Source organism: Typopeltis vanoorti, chromosome 9, assembly GCF_054136105.1.
Source record: "Typopeltis vanoorti isolate ZY-2024b chromosome 9, IOZ_Tvanoo_1.0, whole genome shotgun sequence".
In the NCBI taxonomy this organism is placed as follows: Eukaryota; Metazoa; Arthropoda; class Arachnida; order Uropygi; family Thelyphonidae; genus Typopeltis; species Typopeltis vanoorti.
The window spans coordinates 7,853,999-7,872,133 of NC_143557.1; the positions used below are offsets into that span (position 1 = coordinate 7,853,999).

General features: G+C 39.3%; 1 protein-coding gene across 1 annotated transcript in view; it reads right to left on the reverse strand.

Moving 5' to 3' along the window:
• Positions 1-6,033: 6,033 nt before the first annotated feature.
• LOC150102872 (short stature homeobox protein 2-like) overlaps positions 6,034-18,135 on the reverse strand; it is a 51,763-nt gene continuing 39,661 nt past the window's right edge. Inside the window, exons 3-4 of the mRNA XM_090397963.1 lie at positions 12,393-12,450; positions 6,034-6,383 (exon numbers count right to left, since the gene is read on the reverse strand). Coding sequence (XP_090254089.1) covers positions 6,034-6,383; positions 12,393-12,450 — 408 coding nt within the window. The remainder of the gene's footprint in view (positions 6,384-12,392; positions 12,451-18,135) is intronic.

Genomic DNA, 18,135 nt, shown 5'->3' on the forward strand with positions numbered 1-18,135 from the left:
GATCTTCAACAACTACTCCAATGGATCACTCGTGTGTTCCCGTACTTTTTTTCGTACCTTCTGGACAGTCATTTCGACAACGGATAATTTTCAAACAGCACTCTTTGTTTGTTGAAGCTCCAAAAAAGCACTAGTGGATATTTGTTAAGACACATTTGATCGTGTCTTTTATCGTGCATTTCTGTGTAGCAGTCAGCAAACGGCTGACTATCCTTATTATCAGGGATAGTCCGCCGTTTTCGTGGTATGGCAAATTGAAAACCCTCATTGCGAGCAAGAATTCTGACGATTCGAATTATAATATTTCAAACTGAATCTGATTAAGGCATCAGCAGAGCTCCACTGGCCATCCACATTTCGGTTATCTCTACATGGCATCGAAAATGTTAGGAGGTCATAATACAGTTCGCGTGCCACTTATTGAGTTCCTTGGTTAGTTTCCTATTTTTTTTTTTTAATAGAGATATTTTTTCAGTTTTCACTCAATATTAAAAACTACTAAATGGAGGTTTTTTTTTTTTGAGGCTCCTTTTTAAAGAAATATTTTATAAACTTGATGCATTATTAATTCATGAATAACGCATTGGGGAGATGTTTAGGACTCACTGGATGCTGATTCACCAATTGTGATCGTGAGCTACAAAGAAAAAATAAAGTCGGTCCGCTCCACATCACACTCAGCATATCTTGCACACACTCTCTGCTCCTGAAGCTGAAATAGCGCCCAACAGGACCGTGTAAGCCCCGCTATAGTGTGGATGATGTAACGCTTGGTTAGTCAGTTTTGTACAAAAGAAACGACTCCATCCCGATGTCTCCAGATTTGTCGCTGCAGATTTCCTTTTGTGAGGACCATTCGGAACGGGATTTTTTTTTTTTTTTTTTTTTGCCGGACTCATGGAAACATTTCTTAGCCATTCCCCCTTTCGTTGCCTTTTGCATTTTTAACTTAAAAAATTAAAAATTAAAAAAGAAAATATAAAATTTATTAATTTCATACTAATGTAGTCATTTTACATAATTATAATACTGAAGAGTTCAGAATAAAAATATTGATTTTTGTGTATCGATGGAATGCTGTCATTGGTGCCTGGATCCTTCCCTGGCAGTACTGGAAAATAAGGGATGCAGAAACATCCCTTATTTTTCAATTAACTCATTGAAATGTATTTTGTAGGTGCAACTGGTGAACATTTCCTTTGCACAAAACCCCGTAAAAAAGAGCTAAAGAAAAACAAATACTTCCAACAGATTGTGGAATAGTATCCCATGCCATGTGGATGTCTGGCGATTTAAAAAAAATATGAAATATTCTATAATGAAAAATCTTCAGCTTAGCGGTTACAGTGATGTCCTTTATTTGAAAACACGAATTTCGAATTCCGTTTAGGATTCTAAGCACACACTGTTCGGAAAATAAACTTAACCAACAGACAGGGAGACTACGAAGTATTAACTGCCTTGCATTAATATGAAGTCAAGGTATTCGGTCCTGATAGGTTGTTGAGATTAACACTTCAAGGGAATGGAATGGCTGGAAAAAGTACCGTGTTTGGCCTCTAGTACAGTACGATCAGATTATTTAATCCTTATCCCCGTATCGATGCGCAGTGGATTTCCAACCTTTTGTGAGTTTGGATTGTCATGAAAAGAAATGCGAAGCAAATATGGAGTTGCACCGTAAGGTCGATATCTCCATTTTCAACTCCCTTTGTGGTGTAGTCAGCTACTACAAACGGAGATCAGACGTATCTGACGTAATGTGGTTGCAAAATCACACCTTGCCTAGTTGGCGGAAATGCCAACTAAACCTCAGATGTCTTCCATCGCCTGTGCCACAGGCTTTGCTTTTTAGAGCCCTAAATGTCTTGTTTCCATCATTGGTCTCCGTGCAAGGGCTGTGGAGACTTCCACATTCTCTTCTCAAATGCAGCGCGGATGATAATCCTAAATGATATGCCAATCACACTGTAGGGACCCGAACCCTCCTTCATTAACGGTTTCTCAGGCCCCAGTCATATAATTCTGTTGCCACTTTTTCTGCCAGTTCATGCCCGGAGGGAGTGCAGGTCATGGTGAGGTCATGGGTGAACAGGAGACGGGATTCCCGCCGTGTGGACAGTATCTGCGCGAGTCTCTCTCGCTTCATATTGCATACCGTTATTTATCTTTTCTTCTCGGATAGAATGAAGAACAACTTAATGAAGTACAGTTTTACTGAAGATCACAAAAAATCTCCCACAAAAAAAAAAAAAAAAAAAAAACAACGAACAGCAAACCTAAGCTCAAATTCATCAGCATTAATATCTCTTGCATAAATAAAAGGTTACTTATCTACTTTACCACCATTTGCAGTTTGAAAAGCAATATGAAGGATACATGCCACCACAATGCGTCATCCAAAAAGATATTATTCTTAGCGAAACCTCAGTTGGTTGGCAACCTTAACAGCTATGTTCACTTCATCTACCCAAACTACACATTACAAAGTTCATCTGCCACAAGAGCAGTCACCGATCAAAATTGACTTTCCGTATTATTATGCCATCCCTGGTCGCTACCCCGATTGTGGTAGCGATCAGAGAACAAAAAGACTCATAACCCCCCCCCCCGCCCCTTACCACTCCACATGTGATTGGTTTGGCTCAAAATTTACCAAACTATGTCGTATTTATTGCAGGGATATTTGCTATTAGTGATGATAACACAGATAGCCGGTCGTCTACCCACCAGAATATCTGGCACTCATCATCATCCTGTTAACACACTTCTCTCTTCCTTAACAAGCTCTCCAAATACACTGTAGAGGTCAGCTCTCCTTATACTAACTCGTATACAACCTCATCCAAGTTTTCTTCACCAAAATAGCCTATACTCGATAATTCTTAATCTGGTGTCCTTTGGAATTACAAGGGTGCCAATGAGATGACCTCCGTGAGGTCCCGTTTCTGTGGTTCAACTTCTGCTTCGGTTTCAAATGCCTGCTCAGACCGAACAATAGAAATAATCCCATTGGAATGAATGAAGTCTTTGTACTGAAGCAGTAGAGAGGTGCAGAGAAACTCTCTTAGTTGCTCTGGACATTTCCAAGGCAGATTCCAAGATCGGGTCTGGAATAGAGCTATCCTCAGCAAACTACAGCCCTCGTAAGCGATCTGCTCTCACTGACTTCAAAATCCGATCAGTGGCTTTCCTGATGACAACAGTGTCCATTTCTCTTCTTCATTTGACAAACTCCTTGTCGTACGCAATCATTAGAAGCCAGTGTCCTAAACTTGTGTTCTTCAGTGAGGGGAGGATAATCTTTTAAACTTCAGTACTACCAAAACTCAGTTCTGTCATTTTTGATTTTTGCAATAAAGATTTCATGTAATTTCCCGTACCTCCCAATAATACGTAAATATCCAGACATCGCTTGATCTCTCTTCTTGGGCTCATTATACCTCCAGCCTTTCCCGACACATAACTTCTGCAGTGGCAAAAAAGAACTGTTGCTCTCTTCTACTCAAGGCGCTACTTCTCGCTTCTTCCACGACTGCTAATAAAATCACAAAATCCGTCCATTCATGAAATACTGTTTACACATTTGGGGCGGTGTGTCTAAATCTTAAGATTACTCGATGCTGTTCATAAGAGGACAGTCCACTTAACTGATGATTCCTCTCTGAACAGACGTTCAGTTTTTGCCTTGCATTTGTCTTATAGATACTCTCGTAGACAATGCTGTGCTGAAAGTGGCAACGGTCCTTTCCAAAACCACACAAAAGAAAAACAGCTGCTGGTCAACATCCATTTGCACTTTGGCCCCAAACTTACCGAACCAATTCCTCCTCCTGCTCTCTCTTTTCATCCACATCTGTTCTCTTCAGCCGTCTTCCTAACCCTATTTTCTCCAAGGCTACAGTCTTCAGCTGTTCAAAAACACGTGAACAGATTCTTCCTTTACTTTTACCCTCTTTCACATAAACAGCACTGATGTTCTATAGCCGTTCTGAAAAACTGTCTAGAAATATTTTTCTATAAAACCAGAGCTTCGGAAAGTGCTAAAATATCTAGTAGCATCTAATATCTAAAATGTCTAGTAGCAATGTTATGTCCCTAGATTCAAAAGTGAAAACATTTATAATAACTTTTCCAGTGTGTTACGCGATCTCATATGGAAGTGGCAGGAAAATTCCTGTTGTTTATCTCGCCAAACACGCAAACTAGTCAGAGACACACACACACACACACACACACACACACACACACACACACACACACACACACACACACACACACACACACACACACACACACACACACACACACACACACACACACACACACACACACACACACACAGTTAGCAAACATAATGTTCTGGTGTCACAGTGTTAGTTGATTCTGCCTTAATTCCAACAGACCAAAAGCAAACTGTTTAAAGCACGATTCCCACCTTTGTAGAATAAATCGGACTGGGATGCAACATGCCTGAAAGTAGTGGCCAGCATCTTACCACTGATCTGCGGATAGCATTCTTGTTTTCGTTCTCGAGTGTGATGCTTCTAAGCTGAAATACTGACTAGCTACTCCGCTACTTGGCATACTCAAGCAGATTTTATCATTTCAACCGAAAGTTGGAACCTTTGCTTCATCCATGGCGTGAGCGTTGTTGCTCTAGCTTTGCAGTATTCTGATGACAGTGTGGTTTGATGCTCAATTTGTTATTGTCCTTTGATTTTGGAGGTGGGCGATGTGACGGCAAACTTTTGTACAAAGTCTTATCTTTAACTGTGACACGGTTTCTGGGGAACAGTTGGTACCACCTCCCATACATCGAGTAACCCATAGAGTACGTTAGCATTCTGACATATTTCCGGCACTATGTCATTAGGTGTATCTCACGAATGATTTGACCGCAGTAGAGGCCATATATTAATCAAGAGTATGTGAAATATTTTCAAAACTGAAATGACTTTTAGGGTTATTTCGTATCCGGAAGGTACAGTGAAACGTTGACGAAGAAGGGTATCTTTATGCATGACATGATACGGTATTGAAAGAATGCCTTGTTATTTAAAAATCTTTTCCCTTCCCTTGTGGGAATACGTGTCCTTCTTTTAGCCCTTACGCTTTGAAATTCGATTGGCTGTTTTTCATTTTTCACATCTCTTAAGTTAAGTACATTTCCCCCCGCTTTCTTGAGTGCTAGACAAAAGGTTACGAGAGAACAGCTGATAACTGCTCCTACGTACTGTTTCTAATTTCGACTAGCATAGTATATGCGTATATCGTGTGAGCTTTGCATTTTTCTCAGTTGAGGTTAAAACCATAGTTTCCGCTGGGCCAAAAACTTACCTACAACTAAGATACATTAACTCAGGAATTAGTTTTAGAAAAGGTTGTATTAATGACAATGACCAAAATCGAACTTGTAGGTCTGTTCCGCTAATTACGTATCATCCAAGTTACCACGAGGCCACGCAAGAGCGTTTATCATTATTATTATTATTAAAAAGAAAGAAAACAACAACAAGAGCGCCTTGGCACTGTGACTACCATTTATTGGAAGCATTGGTTACACCAATGTCGGGAGTGACAACTAGGTAGGTGACAAACAGTGGTAGCATTCTCCTAGCTCAATCTGTGTTCTTCTCGGTGTAGGATCAGATACCTTATTGCATGTCGAAATTATTAGATCTTTCCTCTTACAAACCTCGTAGAAAAATGCAGTTGGACTGCTGTGAGGAGCAAAAGGAGGAGGAGGAGATTCCATTGGATCTGCACGATGCGATTGTGTGAACTTAGGACCGTACCAATATATATTGCTTAGTCATTATTACTGTTGCTCTAATTACAAATAGGTGGATGTGCAGCCACTTCGCGACGCTCTGCTGCCAGCTTGACCTAGTCGACACTGCTATTCCTAAAGATTTCTGTGGAGGTCTTCTTCACAATGTAAATTCTAAAATTAGTCTTTTTTTTAATTATGTATATATACAGCGGTGTACTAGGAACTGGTCACTCAAGTCCACTATCTCCGCACGGCTCCTAGAGCCCTAATGCTGCCGCATGTTTTTGAGCCTTCAGACGAAGATCTGCGATGCTAGAGTTTTTATTATTGAGTCTTTCTGCTGCCATCAGCGCAGACAGACTAAATGGGTGAGTTGGGGTCGGGTAAAAGAGAAAGCTTGGGTGCGAACTCTGGGCAGCTGCAGCAGCAGCAGCTGCAGCACTGTAGTGTTGAGCGGCAGCTAGAAATGCAGGATCGGCGTATGGAAGGTAGTGCGTATTGGGAACGAGATAACGGTCTTGAGGAAGCCTTGCGACTGCGCTGCTGACGTTGATGTAAGGAGCGATGCGGGATGACTCTATAGGAGTACTAGCAGCCATCATCAGATCTATAAAGAAAGAGAAAAATGCTTTGAGAAAAAGGTCCAGAGGAAGTCTCCCTCCTCTAATATCTGAAGGAGGGTGACAGGCAACATCGCGATGAAAACAATGCATTCATCAAGTTGCATGCAGTTATTGTAATATTAATCCGCATTATTATCAGAATAGCTATTAGGTAACTCACATAATTAACATGCTTCCACTTTTCGGGTTGTAATAAGATTAGAGTATACATTGTGCGTACGTCTCATTTTCTTTTAAATCACACACACACACACGCACGCACGCAAGGCCAGTTCTACTAGAAAGAGAAATGGTTGGCCATTCCCTTCTGAGTTCATTCAGATAATGGTTTGTCTGCTGGTCATCACAATGCTGCGATGTTTTTCTCTCTTCAAACTGCATTCTTGTTTTGAGCATTTTCGTGCTGGAAGATGCAACTGCCAATATTAAGAGTTCTCCAGACATGCTCCAATAGAAGGAATGGATCGAATGGAGGGAATGACATCGCTCCGTACGATCGATGTCATTCCAGGTTCTTCTGTGTTCCATGGTAAAGGTGTTTGAGCTGCCGCTGTTCTTTGAAAATTCGTGACATGCAGCTTTGTCCTTATTGTGGAAGTAGAAATGGAATTTCTTCGCATCTACACACACACACACACACACACACACACACACACACACACACACACACACACACACACACACACACACACACACACACACACACACACACACACACACACACACACACACACACACAGATTCTCGGTGTCTGACGGCGAGATGATAACCAGCCTTCTCAAGGAGCTTCTCCTCCTATAAGTTAGTGTTTTAGACGTACCTGGGCGCATATAGAAGTCACCATCGGACGGCCAGACAATTAGTTGGCATTGCTTCAGCACGTCGCAAACCGTGGACTTGGGAATGCTAAAAAACTGCCGAATTATTTTTGAAAGTCCACAGGATTCATTCTGCACATAACATTGCAGAGTTACTGGCATTTCTGATGTTTCCTGCAATCTTTCATTTCTGTTTCTCTCTCTCTCTCTCGGCATCGTTCACTAATTAACATCAATCCATTAAAATAAATTGGATTATTCTATTATTTTCTGTACTTTCTGAACATGTTTGGTCTGTTTTGGGAATGCTAGAAGAAACGCGAAGATATTTTTAAAGGTTTTCTAGGCGTTCTCGTCTATTTGAGTGGCACAAGTTCAATATTTCTCGCGAACGATTCCCCCTCACCTCACCCAACAACTGCACGGCCCTTTTTCTTTCTTTGCATCTTAGCAAGCACCGCAATGCACAGCGGAGTTCTTAACAATCGGAAAGAAATTCGTAATATTTTAATTACCAATCAACTGTTTACTTTCTTTTCTTGTCGACCTTCCAACGTACGATTCCTATAAAAAAAGTGCGGCTTTCTGATTTTCTGTTCCAAAACATTTATTAAAACCGATGGCTCTGGCTGTCATCCAAGGCATTCTTAATGATTTCCTGCTTCGTACCATCTTTTCTCAAGGTTGATGTCGAGTACCCCCCCCCCCCCGTCTTTTTCGGCATTCTGGTATACAAACCCGCAATATGGCTCCCACTGTAAAGCTTGATTTGATATAATCTTAGTTCAGGTTTTGAACTTGTACTTTCTGTATTTTCAATTTCAAACCCACTTCGAAATTTTATCTCAGCAATTATATTTATATTGCGTATAACTTACATAAATCAGGGACAAAATGCGTGGCGGTTACATTTAATACGAACACCCACTAATGTCTAACGAATTGGAATGTGTGTTTATCCAAAGAAATTTCAACGACCACCGGAGAAGTCTTTTTTTTTAAGTTCTGAAAATGGGGGCCGTATTATGGCAGATGCATGAAATGATCAGCACATTATTCTTAATATTGCATATTGAAAGGGGTGGGTATCTGAATAAATAATCGGACTTTGCCTCGCATGTAACGCTGCATCATAAATGACCATCCTCTCTCTTCCTTCGCGTGTTAGGAATGCAAGGTTTGCACTGAAAAATTCGCGCTGGCACCTGCAAGGAGGCTTTTTTTTTTCGCACATTCCTTAGATGATTCCGAATCTACAAAAACGCTGGAAAGTAATAGTTTAGTTGCCGCTGCATCATTTCTTTTCTGGAGGGAAGAATATTTGAAAAAGACGAGCTCCTCGCAACCAGGCTTTCTTTTTGAGGGGATGTAATTATTGAATCTGCCACGTTTGTTTATTTCTGGGCCGAAAAAAAAAGTTTTCTCCATCTGTGAGCTTCGTCACATGATTGGCCACCAATGGTTTGGGGAAGATCGTGGATTCCTCGCATTGATTTGGTGTGTAAAGATGGAATGACATTCTTCGGAAAGTGTAAGCCAATTTTTCCTGTTGCAGTACTTGAAAGAGCGTGCCTAATGCATTACACAGACGGGTCCTCATAAAAAAGCAGTTTTGGAAACATGTTTGGTCATGTACAATACATTCATTCATACGATTTCGATGTGAATTGCGCAGACACGACGCATGTTCAGGCGAGCAAAGCCTGGAGGTTTCCATATGAAGTATTCAACGTCGATCATGATCGATGTGTACTAGCAGAGCATCGACTGCACAAGTTTTGAGAATTGCAAGAGCGTCGAATCCCAATACCATCTTCAGGGATCTCTCGACTTTCTGATCTAAATCTGTAAAATTTGCACGGATTAGGGGTCCTACCGCTCTCCCTTTCGCCATCTCGTAATGTTTGTTGGTGATTTCCGCAGTTTACCACAAAATTTGACATTCTTCTGTGTTTAACATCATTGCAACGACGCAGCGATGGTTTGTACAGAGAAGCCTTTCGATTAATCATCTGATTCAATGACCTCCAGGGTCCAGAAATTACGTTTCAGTTTGGAGCATTGTGCTACCAAACATTCCGTTTCAGAAATGTTTTCAGTGTGATGAGCAGTGCTGTAACTAGGTGGGTGCAACGGGGATGCACAGGTGTAGGACCCACGAAGAAGGGGGCCTGAAATGGGGTATCAAAAAGCTTTTTATATTTTCATTTTCAAATTTTGCAGCCGTGGGGACTGATTCTGTAACGTTTTTGGTTAAAGTTAAAAATTAATTGATCTATTTCTATCGTATTTGTTTTTTTATTACCCCCCCCCCCCCCAAAAAAAAAGAGGAGGTAAAAATAAAATCTTGCACAGGGTTAAAATATAGTTACGGCACTGGTGATGAGAATCAGACGCGTAAGAAGTATTGGTCCGTAATTCAAAATTTTGTTTTATTAAAAATCATTATAGTAATCTTAACAATCCAATGAAACTTCTATTATTAGTGTTTAGAGCAGGCTTTTCAGGTTATGTAATACTTCACTCACTGACGCTCTGTGTATTGTTCGCCACCTTTTGTGATGGGAGTGTCATAAGAAAAAAAATGGTGGGTCCTGTCCGTATTAAAACGAAACATTCACTTTCATAGTTTGTCGTGTTAATAGGGATTTTCTCCTCTGTCCCCCAAACATGCACGTTCATGATCATGAAGGTATAGCACGCACAGTGAATCATTCTTAATGGGACACACGTTTCTAGACGTGAAACTTCTGAACAAATCCCATGAAGTCAGTACGTTGAGTGCTGAACCGAGAATGTCATCGAGGATTGAACTGAAATTATTGTTTCATCGACTGCATATTCCAATTCACATAGCACAAGAGAACCAGTGGAATTTGTTTAATTCCCTTTTTCCAGTGATGGACTTTCGTTCTTTTCTAGCACATGTTCTCGAGAGAGTCCCGCGGAGAAATGCCCAGCATCACTTTTGAACCTGAGCTGTTGCATTACTCAGTGCATTAACAAAAATAAGCGGAGATTAGAGAAGGAAGGACGAAGTACTTTAAAGCCAAAATATGAAATGCAAGTAAAGGCAGAATGTCTTGCTTTTGTTAGTCATCCTCACTTGCTTTGTTATTTCTGATATTTTTTTTTTTTCTTTTTGACTTTGTAGCTACTTCTGCAATGTCTAGGTTTCTTTTCTCTCCAGACTTCTTCGATATAAAGTTATCCTCTTTTTAACTACAATCCCCGATGTTTTCCTCGTTTGTGTTGATTTTTCCTCTGAACATGTACGAATCCGAAATTCACCACAGTCCTCTCGAGGGTGGGTTCTTCTTCATCCTGATGCTTCCCTTAAATCCCTATAAGAATCCACGTGGCCCTGTGCCGTAAAGAGAAAGCAGGTCAACCTTGTACTCTCGCCTCCTCTCTTCTCATGGATACCTTAACACTTTATCATTAAAAGGGTGGTTTCATTTCCCTTGCATCCCTTTTTTAAAAATATTTCCACGGACACAGTTTATAATTCTCTACTAGCATTAGAACCTGTTTTAGAAATCCAACTTATTCAGAATCCACCTCAATTGATTTTTCTTACTATTCTCTTAATCCATTCTCTGAAACGCAATGCCTGCGCATTTCCTTACATAATCACTTTTTTTTTTTAATCCATAAGTAAATTTGTTTTAGTGAGAGGAGGGTGCGTCCCTGAACAAAGTGTAGCATCTGTTAACGAAAGCACTGTTTGGTCGATCGTATGACTGTTATGTGAGATCTGGTTGACTTTCCATAAGTTTGGTTTTGTGGTTCTTTTTAAAATATTCCGACACTAATTTTGATTTAAATTGGACAACTTTTGGCGTGTAAACGTGTGGCTCCAAGTACACCTAAAAATTCTAAATTATACAATAGCAGCTCTGAGCGTTAAACGTTGTGATAATCAGTCCCATTACCGTGCAACAATCTGCCATAAATTATGCAGTAAACTCAGACTTAGCGGATGCTCTGACTCTCCACACTATCTCTGAAGTTCACGATGTTCGAACTTGGTTATAAATAGACTCTTGAGAAATGTTTCATCCCTGTGGTCAAGAAACGAAAAAGTTTGTTTCCTTGGGATCAAACTTCAAGCTTCATTACAATACTTTAAACACATTGGAAAATGGAATAAAAAATATGTAGAAGAATGCATAAAGATAAGAGATGGGTAAAAAAAAAGTAAAGTAAAGAACTGGATTCCAAAGGGAAAGAGAGGTCTTGCAAGACTAAACTGAAGATGTAGGGATGGTCTTGAAAAAAAAAAAAAGAAAAAAAAAAGCAACTAAACTTAATAGTTGCAAAGAAGAAGAAGGAAAATGCAACCGAGGAGGTGATTTTAGCCACTGTACGTATTCGTGGTTAAATTTCGATTCATCCCTTCACGGAATTGTGCAAACACATCAAGACCTTGTCCTACCGAGTGTTCAAAACCAAAAGTAAATCTTCCAAAAAACGACTTTATTTTCGAGATCAGACTTATTCGATGGCTAAAATGGTCCGAATAACAGTTCCAGGGTAATCTTCCTCCATTCACCCGACACACACGATGATCAACAGGAAAACACCGCTAACCAGATGTCGTTTATTTCTTCTTCCCACTCATTTTCTTTCTTATTTTCATCTACTGTCTCGAAGAAGAAGTTTCGATTGATTTGAAAAACCGCTTTAGTTGCGAATCGTTACTCTGACAAACCGCTCGCTAAACAGGAAAAAAAATTGAATTCCGTGTCTAAATGCTATCGATGAGGAAAGTTAATTCCTTTTTGATGTCATTTAGACATTTAATCAAATTAATAGAAAACATGTCTTCATAAATAATTTAATTTAATAGAAGATAAATTTGAAACAGGAAAGAAGGAATTCATTTTTGAAGACGGAGGTTATCAAAGTGAGATCCGAAACTGGTCGCCATCATTTCCATGTTATCGATTAACATCTCACACCGAGTTTTACACTTTCTGCAAACAGTCAACAGAAAATAATGATAATAATTTGTGTGTGTTATTTCTTCTTCGGACGATGTGCACAACCTTCCCCCTCCCCCCACCCCCGAGGAAGTAACAGTTTGCGCTTCTTTTTAAAACCTGTGCCGCTGCATACACAACTTTCATGTTTAAAAATGAAATTAGACTCGATTACGAGAAGTTGTCTTACTTTTCTGCATTTGGCTCTCGTGTTTTCGGCACTTCGCCCTCCGGTTCTGGAACCAGACCTATTGGAAGAAAAAAAGAAGGATGAAACTATGATGACCTGTGCAGAGCAGAATTCTGTGCGTGCAGAGCAAGTGCAAAAAGCGCAAGTACTGTATATGACTGCAGCAGCAGCAGAATGTTGTGCAGCGCGTATGGAAACAGAACTCAAAGGCCCACATTAATTAATGAGGCCAGTGAAGACAATTAATCACTCTTTTATCTTCGCGAAGATTTAATGACGCCGAGAGGATATAAGCAGTTTTTTCATTAGTAAGATTGCATAAGGGAAGCCACTTAGTGATAAATTCAATCTTGTTAAACGGCAATTTTGTAATGAATAGATTGCACGGCTCCGTTTAGTCAGGAATTATGTAAATCTTCGGCCTTTGTGCCAACTCGGATGGAATACTGCGGACCTAATTGAATCCGCTGGCCTCAAGGCTCACGGCCGCATATCCTCGTGCTTGCTACTTAATAGCATTATCGTCCGAAATCAACATAACGGCCCGCGTTCTCTGGGCGCATGGCATCCACTGTGCCACGTGTTGGGGCGGAGCGATGACGCACTTGCCACGATTGGTGCAGTCGAGATCCAATGCAGGAGGGGATGGCGAGCAGTTCGAAACGGTTGTTAAAACACACCCTAACGAGCTCGACGAAGTCGCCCAGAGCATCGAGGGGGTTTCCTAGGTCAGACCAGCTGCCCAATTGCTTTGATGAAGTTTCTTTAAAACACACTGCTTTCATCCCCCCCCCCCCCCACCACCAGGCGTAAACAGCTGCAAGTCGCACGCCGCTTTGATCAGCTGTAACTTCGCTGAAAATCAGAATGTTTTCGTTTATTTCATGGAATTTGATCCCCCCCCTTTTTTTTTTGAATTAATTTTATGCTGCTGCAATCACTTGAGATAGCTTAGTTTTTAATTTTTTTTATTTTTTTTATTTTAATAATTATGCTTAAAAGTCGAGATTTAAATATATGAATATGTATTATCGGTTAGATTGCCAGGTTCAACACAGCAGATATTAATTAACCTTATAAACAATAACTATTTCATAAGGAATAAGGCCAACAGCTTTTTCTTTTGTTTTCTTTTTCTTTCTTTTTTTTTAAAAGTAGAATGTCTCTAGATAAAAAAAAATCTTTTAAAGCAGAGCAAGAATCGAATTCTCTCTCTCTCTCTCTCTCTCTCTCTCTCTCTCTCTCTCTCAGAAAGCGGTTTGATTCAGGTTCCAGAGGGTAAATTAATGATACGTAAAGAAAATCAGGAGGGAGAGAGAGTGTGTGTGTGTGCAGTCAGACCGAATGTGTCTAGGGAGCGACCCTCTGCTTTACAAGGTCGTGGAGTAGTCGCGAGGAGGCTGATGAAGTGGTAACATGTTCCCAATTGAATAAGCAGGAACAGCCGTGTTTTCGAGTGGGTGATTAAGTTTACTTTGGTTTGGGGGTGGGTGCTGGTGGAGCTGTGAAAAATTATCGTGCGTAGTATGAAGACAGCAGATGTAGTTTACGTCCCCGTCATCTGTTTACAGTTCTTATTTCTAAATTATATTCAATATCTGGAAAGTTATAAATTAATACTCATTTGTACCAATAACTTTAGATTGGAGATGAATTTTATCTCCTGGTGTGAGCCAACCTTCCCCCTTATTACAGGCCTGAAGTGGCTTGCTAGAAGTTCCACGTTTAATCTCAAGCGTGATTTCTGGAGGGTTATTTAACCCTTAGCTCACCAACGATTTTAATATTCTAAAGATTTGCAGCCTTTTATGGAGAAAAATCACAAAAAAAAAAAGTGACAGGGAATAACGTGCAACTGTGCTCTAACACTCCAGAAAATGTTTCACAAAAATTGGAACTCCCTCCTCCGCTCTACTTCTTTCTTTCATACTGTAACGTAATTTTAATTTAGAAATATTCTTGGAATCAAAGATCTGTTTCTGAGATTTAAAAAAAAAATATAGAAATGACTGAGAGATTCAAACAATAAAAGGATCAGTATCGCGCCTACCGTGTTCATCTTGCTTTCATCCCCCCCCCCCCCCCAAAAAAAAACGATAGTCCGCAGCACATCTTTGCCTCGACAGTATCTCTTTGCTGGGATTTGAACCCAAGTGTTTGAGTGTTTTCCAAAAGACACGTTCCTGTTTCTAGTTGCGAAACGGCATATGGTAATGGAAAATGAAAAACAGAGTTTCCGGAAAAACACCGTTCACCTCCGTATGAGACCGGCTAACCCACCTTCAATTGAAAAGTCCTTACAAAGGTTCTTTGCGTCATAGACAGGATTTGAACCCACGTCTTTCCAACCAAACGTTGTCGTCCATATCGACTGAGTTACGGAGGCTTTCAAATAGCAACTGAGTTCATTTTCTGGTTTAATTGATGAAAAGAGCACAGTGCATTATTAAACACAGATTCAGTAGTTCCCATATTTCATCCCAGTCACAAAGGCATCTTCCGGGATACAGTATAAAATTGTAACAACACAGATTAAAACACACAATAAGTGGACGATGTGAGACCAGAGGCTTAAAGTTATTAGCGGAGCGATCTCTATGAGTGCAGATAGCAAGCCTTGGCTACTGGGCCAGAGGAACTGCGCTCATCTTGTTAACACGATATGCGCAAGCAGTAGTCATTTAATGCTGTCGTTTGCCTCTTTTAGAAGGACATATTTCTGCAAATGCATTGCAATACTAGTTCCGTTATGAGTTACCCGTATTTGAAGTGGTGTGCACATCTCGGTTTCCAGTTTTATTTTGCCGCAAATGCACGATCTCTGCCTCTGGTCTCTGATATCTAAGTTCTTGCTAGTCTTCCGAAGACTGGAATTAACTGACGACTCTTCGAATTGCAACAAGTAGCTCTTTGTAGTCTGACAACAAGCCCAACACGTAGCCCGACTTTTCGCCTTAAAATGCTCAGCTTGAACGCATTATTGGCTCTGTAGATTTTGCAGATGACTATGTTGTTATTTGTTTATGCAAGCTTTTAATGTAAGCATCACCATAAATGGGAATTTTTTTATATTTATTATTTCAGAAGAACAATGCGAAATGCAGTGAAAACGCAATACTGTACTAAAGAGTATAAGACAAAACAATTAATCTCTGATTAATTGTTTTTCCCTCTTCAAGCAGCGCGTTTGCAGTGTTGAGAACTTTCATTGGATTATCCCAAACATATTACGGTGTTCCATAGTTACTCCTCTATCTATAAGCAGTAGTTAGTGGCGTAAACACTGCACGTGGAATCCTGCGGTGGTAGGAAAGGAAGAGAGATTCAAGGGATGGGATGCAGAGAGATAAAGTAAGACCTCGCAAGATGACAGAACGAAAGTTGTTGTGGGGTGGTGGCCTAGTGGTAAAATTAAGCAGCCTCGAAGTCTTTATTTTCAATTTTAGGCTTCTCTCATTGGCGAAGCCAGAAAAGATCTCGTGCCTGTCTTACGTACCAAAATGTGTCGCAGTTTCTCTCTGTTAAAGTGCTTGAATGATTTTGATTTTATGGATTCAACAGTAGTTCAAATTAGACATTTCCATCGACCATTAACTGAAATTTATAATGTAGTAAATCCAGAAGAAAAAGGAGGAAAATAAAGCATTTGTTCCTCGTGTTTTTATGTTTTCTGTTGGAAATTAGGAGTATAATAATAATAATAATATGAGGGTATGTGCGCAGCAGATTGTTTTGTGATTGGTGGCTGCATGTTGGGTTTAAGATATATTTAGTTAACTGTATTCAGATATTATCCGAGTAAATTATTATCCCTTGGTTACACATATTTGCATTAACCAACTTACATTACTCTAAACCATTCGAAATATATTATATTCTACTTGCATATACGAGAAAACTTTTATTAACTATAATAAAATAATAGCCAAAATAAGTGTTAGTAACAGAATATGATAGTAATACTTGAATTTTATTTTGTAACATTGTACTGTGCATTGACTTGTATTTTGAAATATTGTCATGATTATACAAGTTGAATAGTATAATTTGTATACGTGATGTGAATAATAAACATAATAATAATAATAATAATAAATATCGCTAATCGGGAATTGAGTGATTAACACAGTGCAAAGTCATTTGACTCTTAATGAGAGTGTACGTGATAAAACCTGCATGAATTCTATTTTTTAATAAGCAAATTCCATATGCCTTAAGGGGTCTGATTAACAATGATTAACATTCGATGTCAATACGAATAGAAATCGTATTGACATCGAATATGTATTTATACTAAAAAAAAAAATGGATTGATATGTAATGAAATTGCAACTGCAAGTTAAATAACACCCGAAACGCAGAGCATTTTCGAATCTCTGCGTGCGCCTCTATTCAGGACACTTCGCCATCTTGTTGGCTTTCTCTAACTGCTACAATAGCAAACATACTGAGGGTATTTGGGGGGGGGGGGAGGTACAACCCAGTGACTGTTGTACAATATAAATATTGTTCTTATCATTTTGTTATTTCGTCGTAAAATAGTCCTCATTGGCTAGTTGATAAGAAATTTGTAGTGAAAAGTATCAGAAGTTGATCGCAATAAATCCTTGGAATGGATCTTCCCCGAAGAAAATGAAATCCCACTCTTGATCCCGCTCTGTGATTTCGGAATTTAATTTTTATAATTACTACTTCAGTTGTTGTTGCTGCTATCGTAAAGGCTTTCGTGTATCCGTAGGTCAAATACTCGTGGTCCATCCCTCAGGTGATTCCATCCATTTCTCCTCCCCCTGCAGTAAGCAACCGCATCCAGTCCAAGTTCAAACTGAACGAGCGAAATGTTCTTACTTTTCATTCGCCTTTTTTATTTCTTTTCTTTTCTTGTTTTTGAACGTCACATCAGAGTTATTTCTATTAAAATTCTATTAAACATCCTTATGGATCTTTTATCTAAGCGATGCTTCTCCACCCTCTCCGTCTCCAAGGTGGAGGATTATCCAGTTATTTGATGACTTTCCCAAACAGCGCAAAGTGCATTTATTTATTTATTTATTTTACTTTCAGCAGGTACTATTTGCTTACAGGGGGATATTTAAGTGTTTGGAAGGAATGTGTGGATTACGCAAAATTATAGCGATAACATTTCTGCTTTTCTGTTATCAAATTATTGTAGCGCCCTTCACAGTGCATTGTTCTCATTCGTGTTGGAAAATATCATTAATTTTTACGGTAATTTCTTTCTTTAAAGACTGTGAATTTTTTTTTTTTCTGTAATGGGAATTATAAGAAAGGGTTCTCGAATGAAAATGTACTTTAGTTACTCAAAACAAACAAACAAACAAACAAGTATTGCTTGAAGAATAAAGGCAATTGCCAGCCTCGTCGCTTCAACATGCACTAGACCAGTGCTTCCAAAACTTATGGATGCCAAGGCCCCCTTTGGAAAAATTAAAATATTTCACGACCCCATCGAAAAAAAATCGTAATATAGACATATATTATTATAATATTTATTGTATTTATATTCAAGATTTTGCATTTGTAATCTTTTTTGTGTTTCTTATCAATCCCTTTGAAATGAAACTTGTACGAATAAGCACAGATTTACTAATATTCATTCATCGCCGAAATACGCAAGAAGCAAAATTTGTGAATATCATTAAAATACGTTTCTTAAAAATTAAATACGTTTCTTTTAAGATTAAAAAAATCTGCTTAGTCTTAAAACATTTTAAATTTGTTT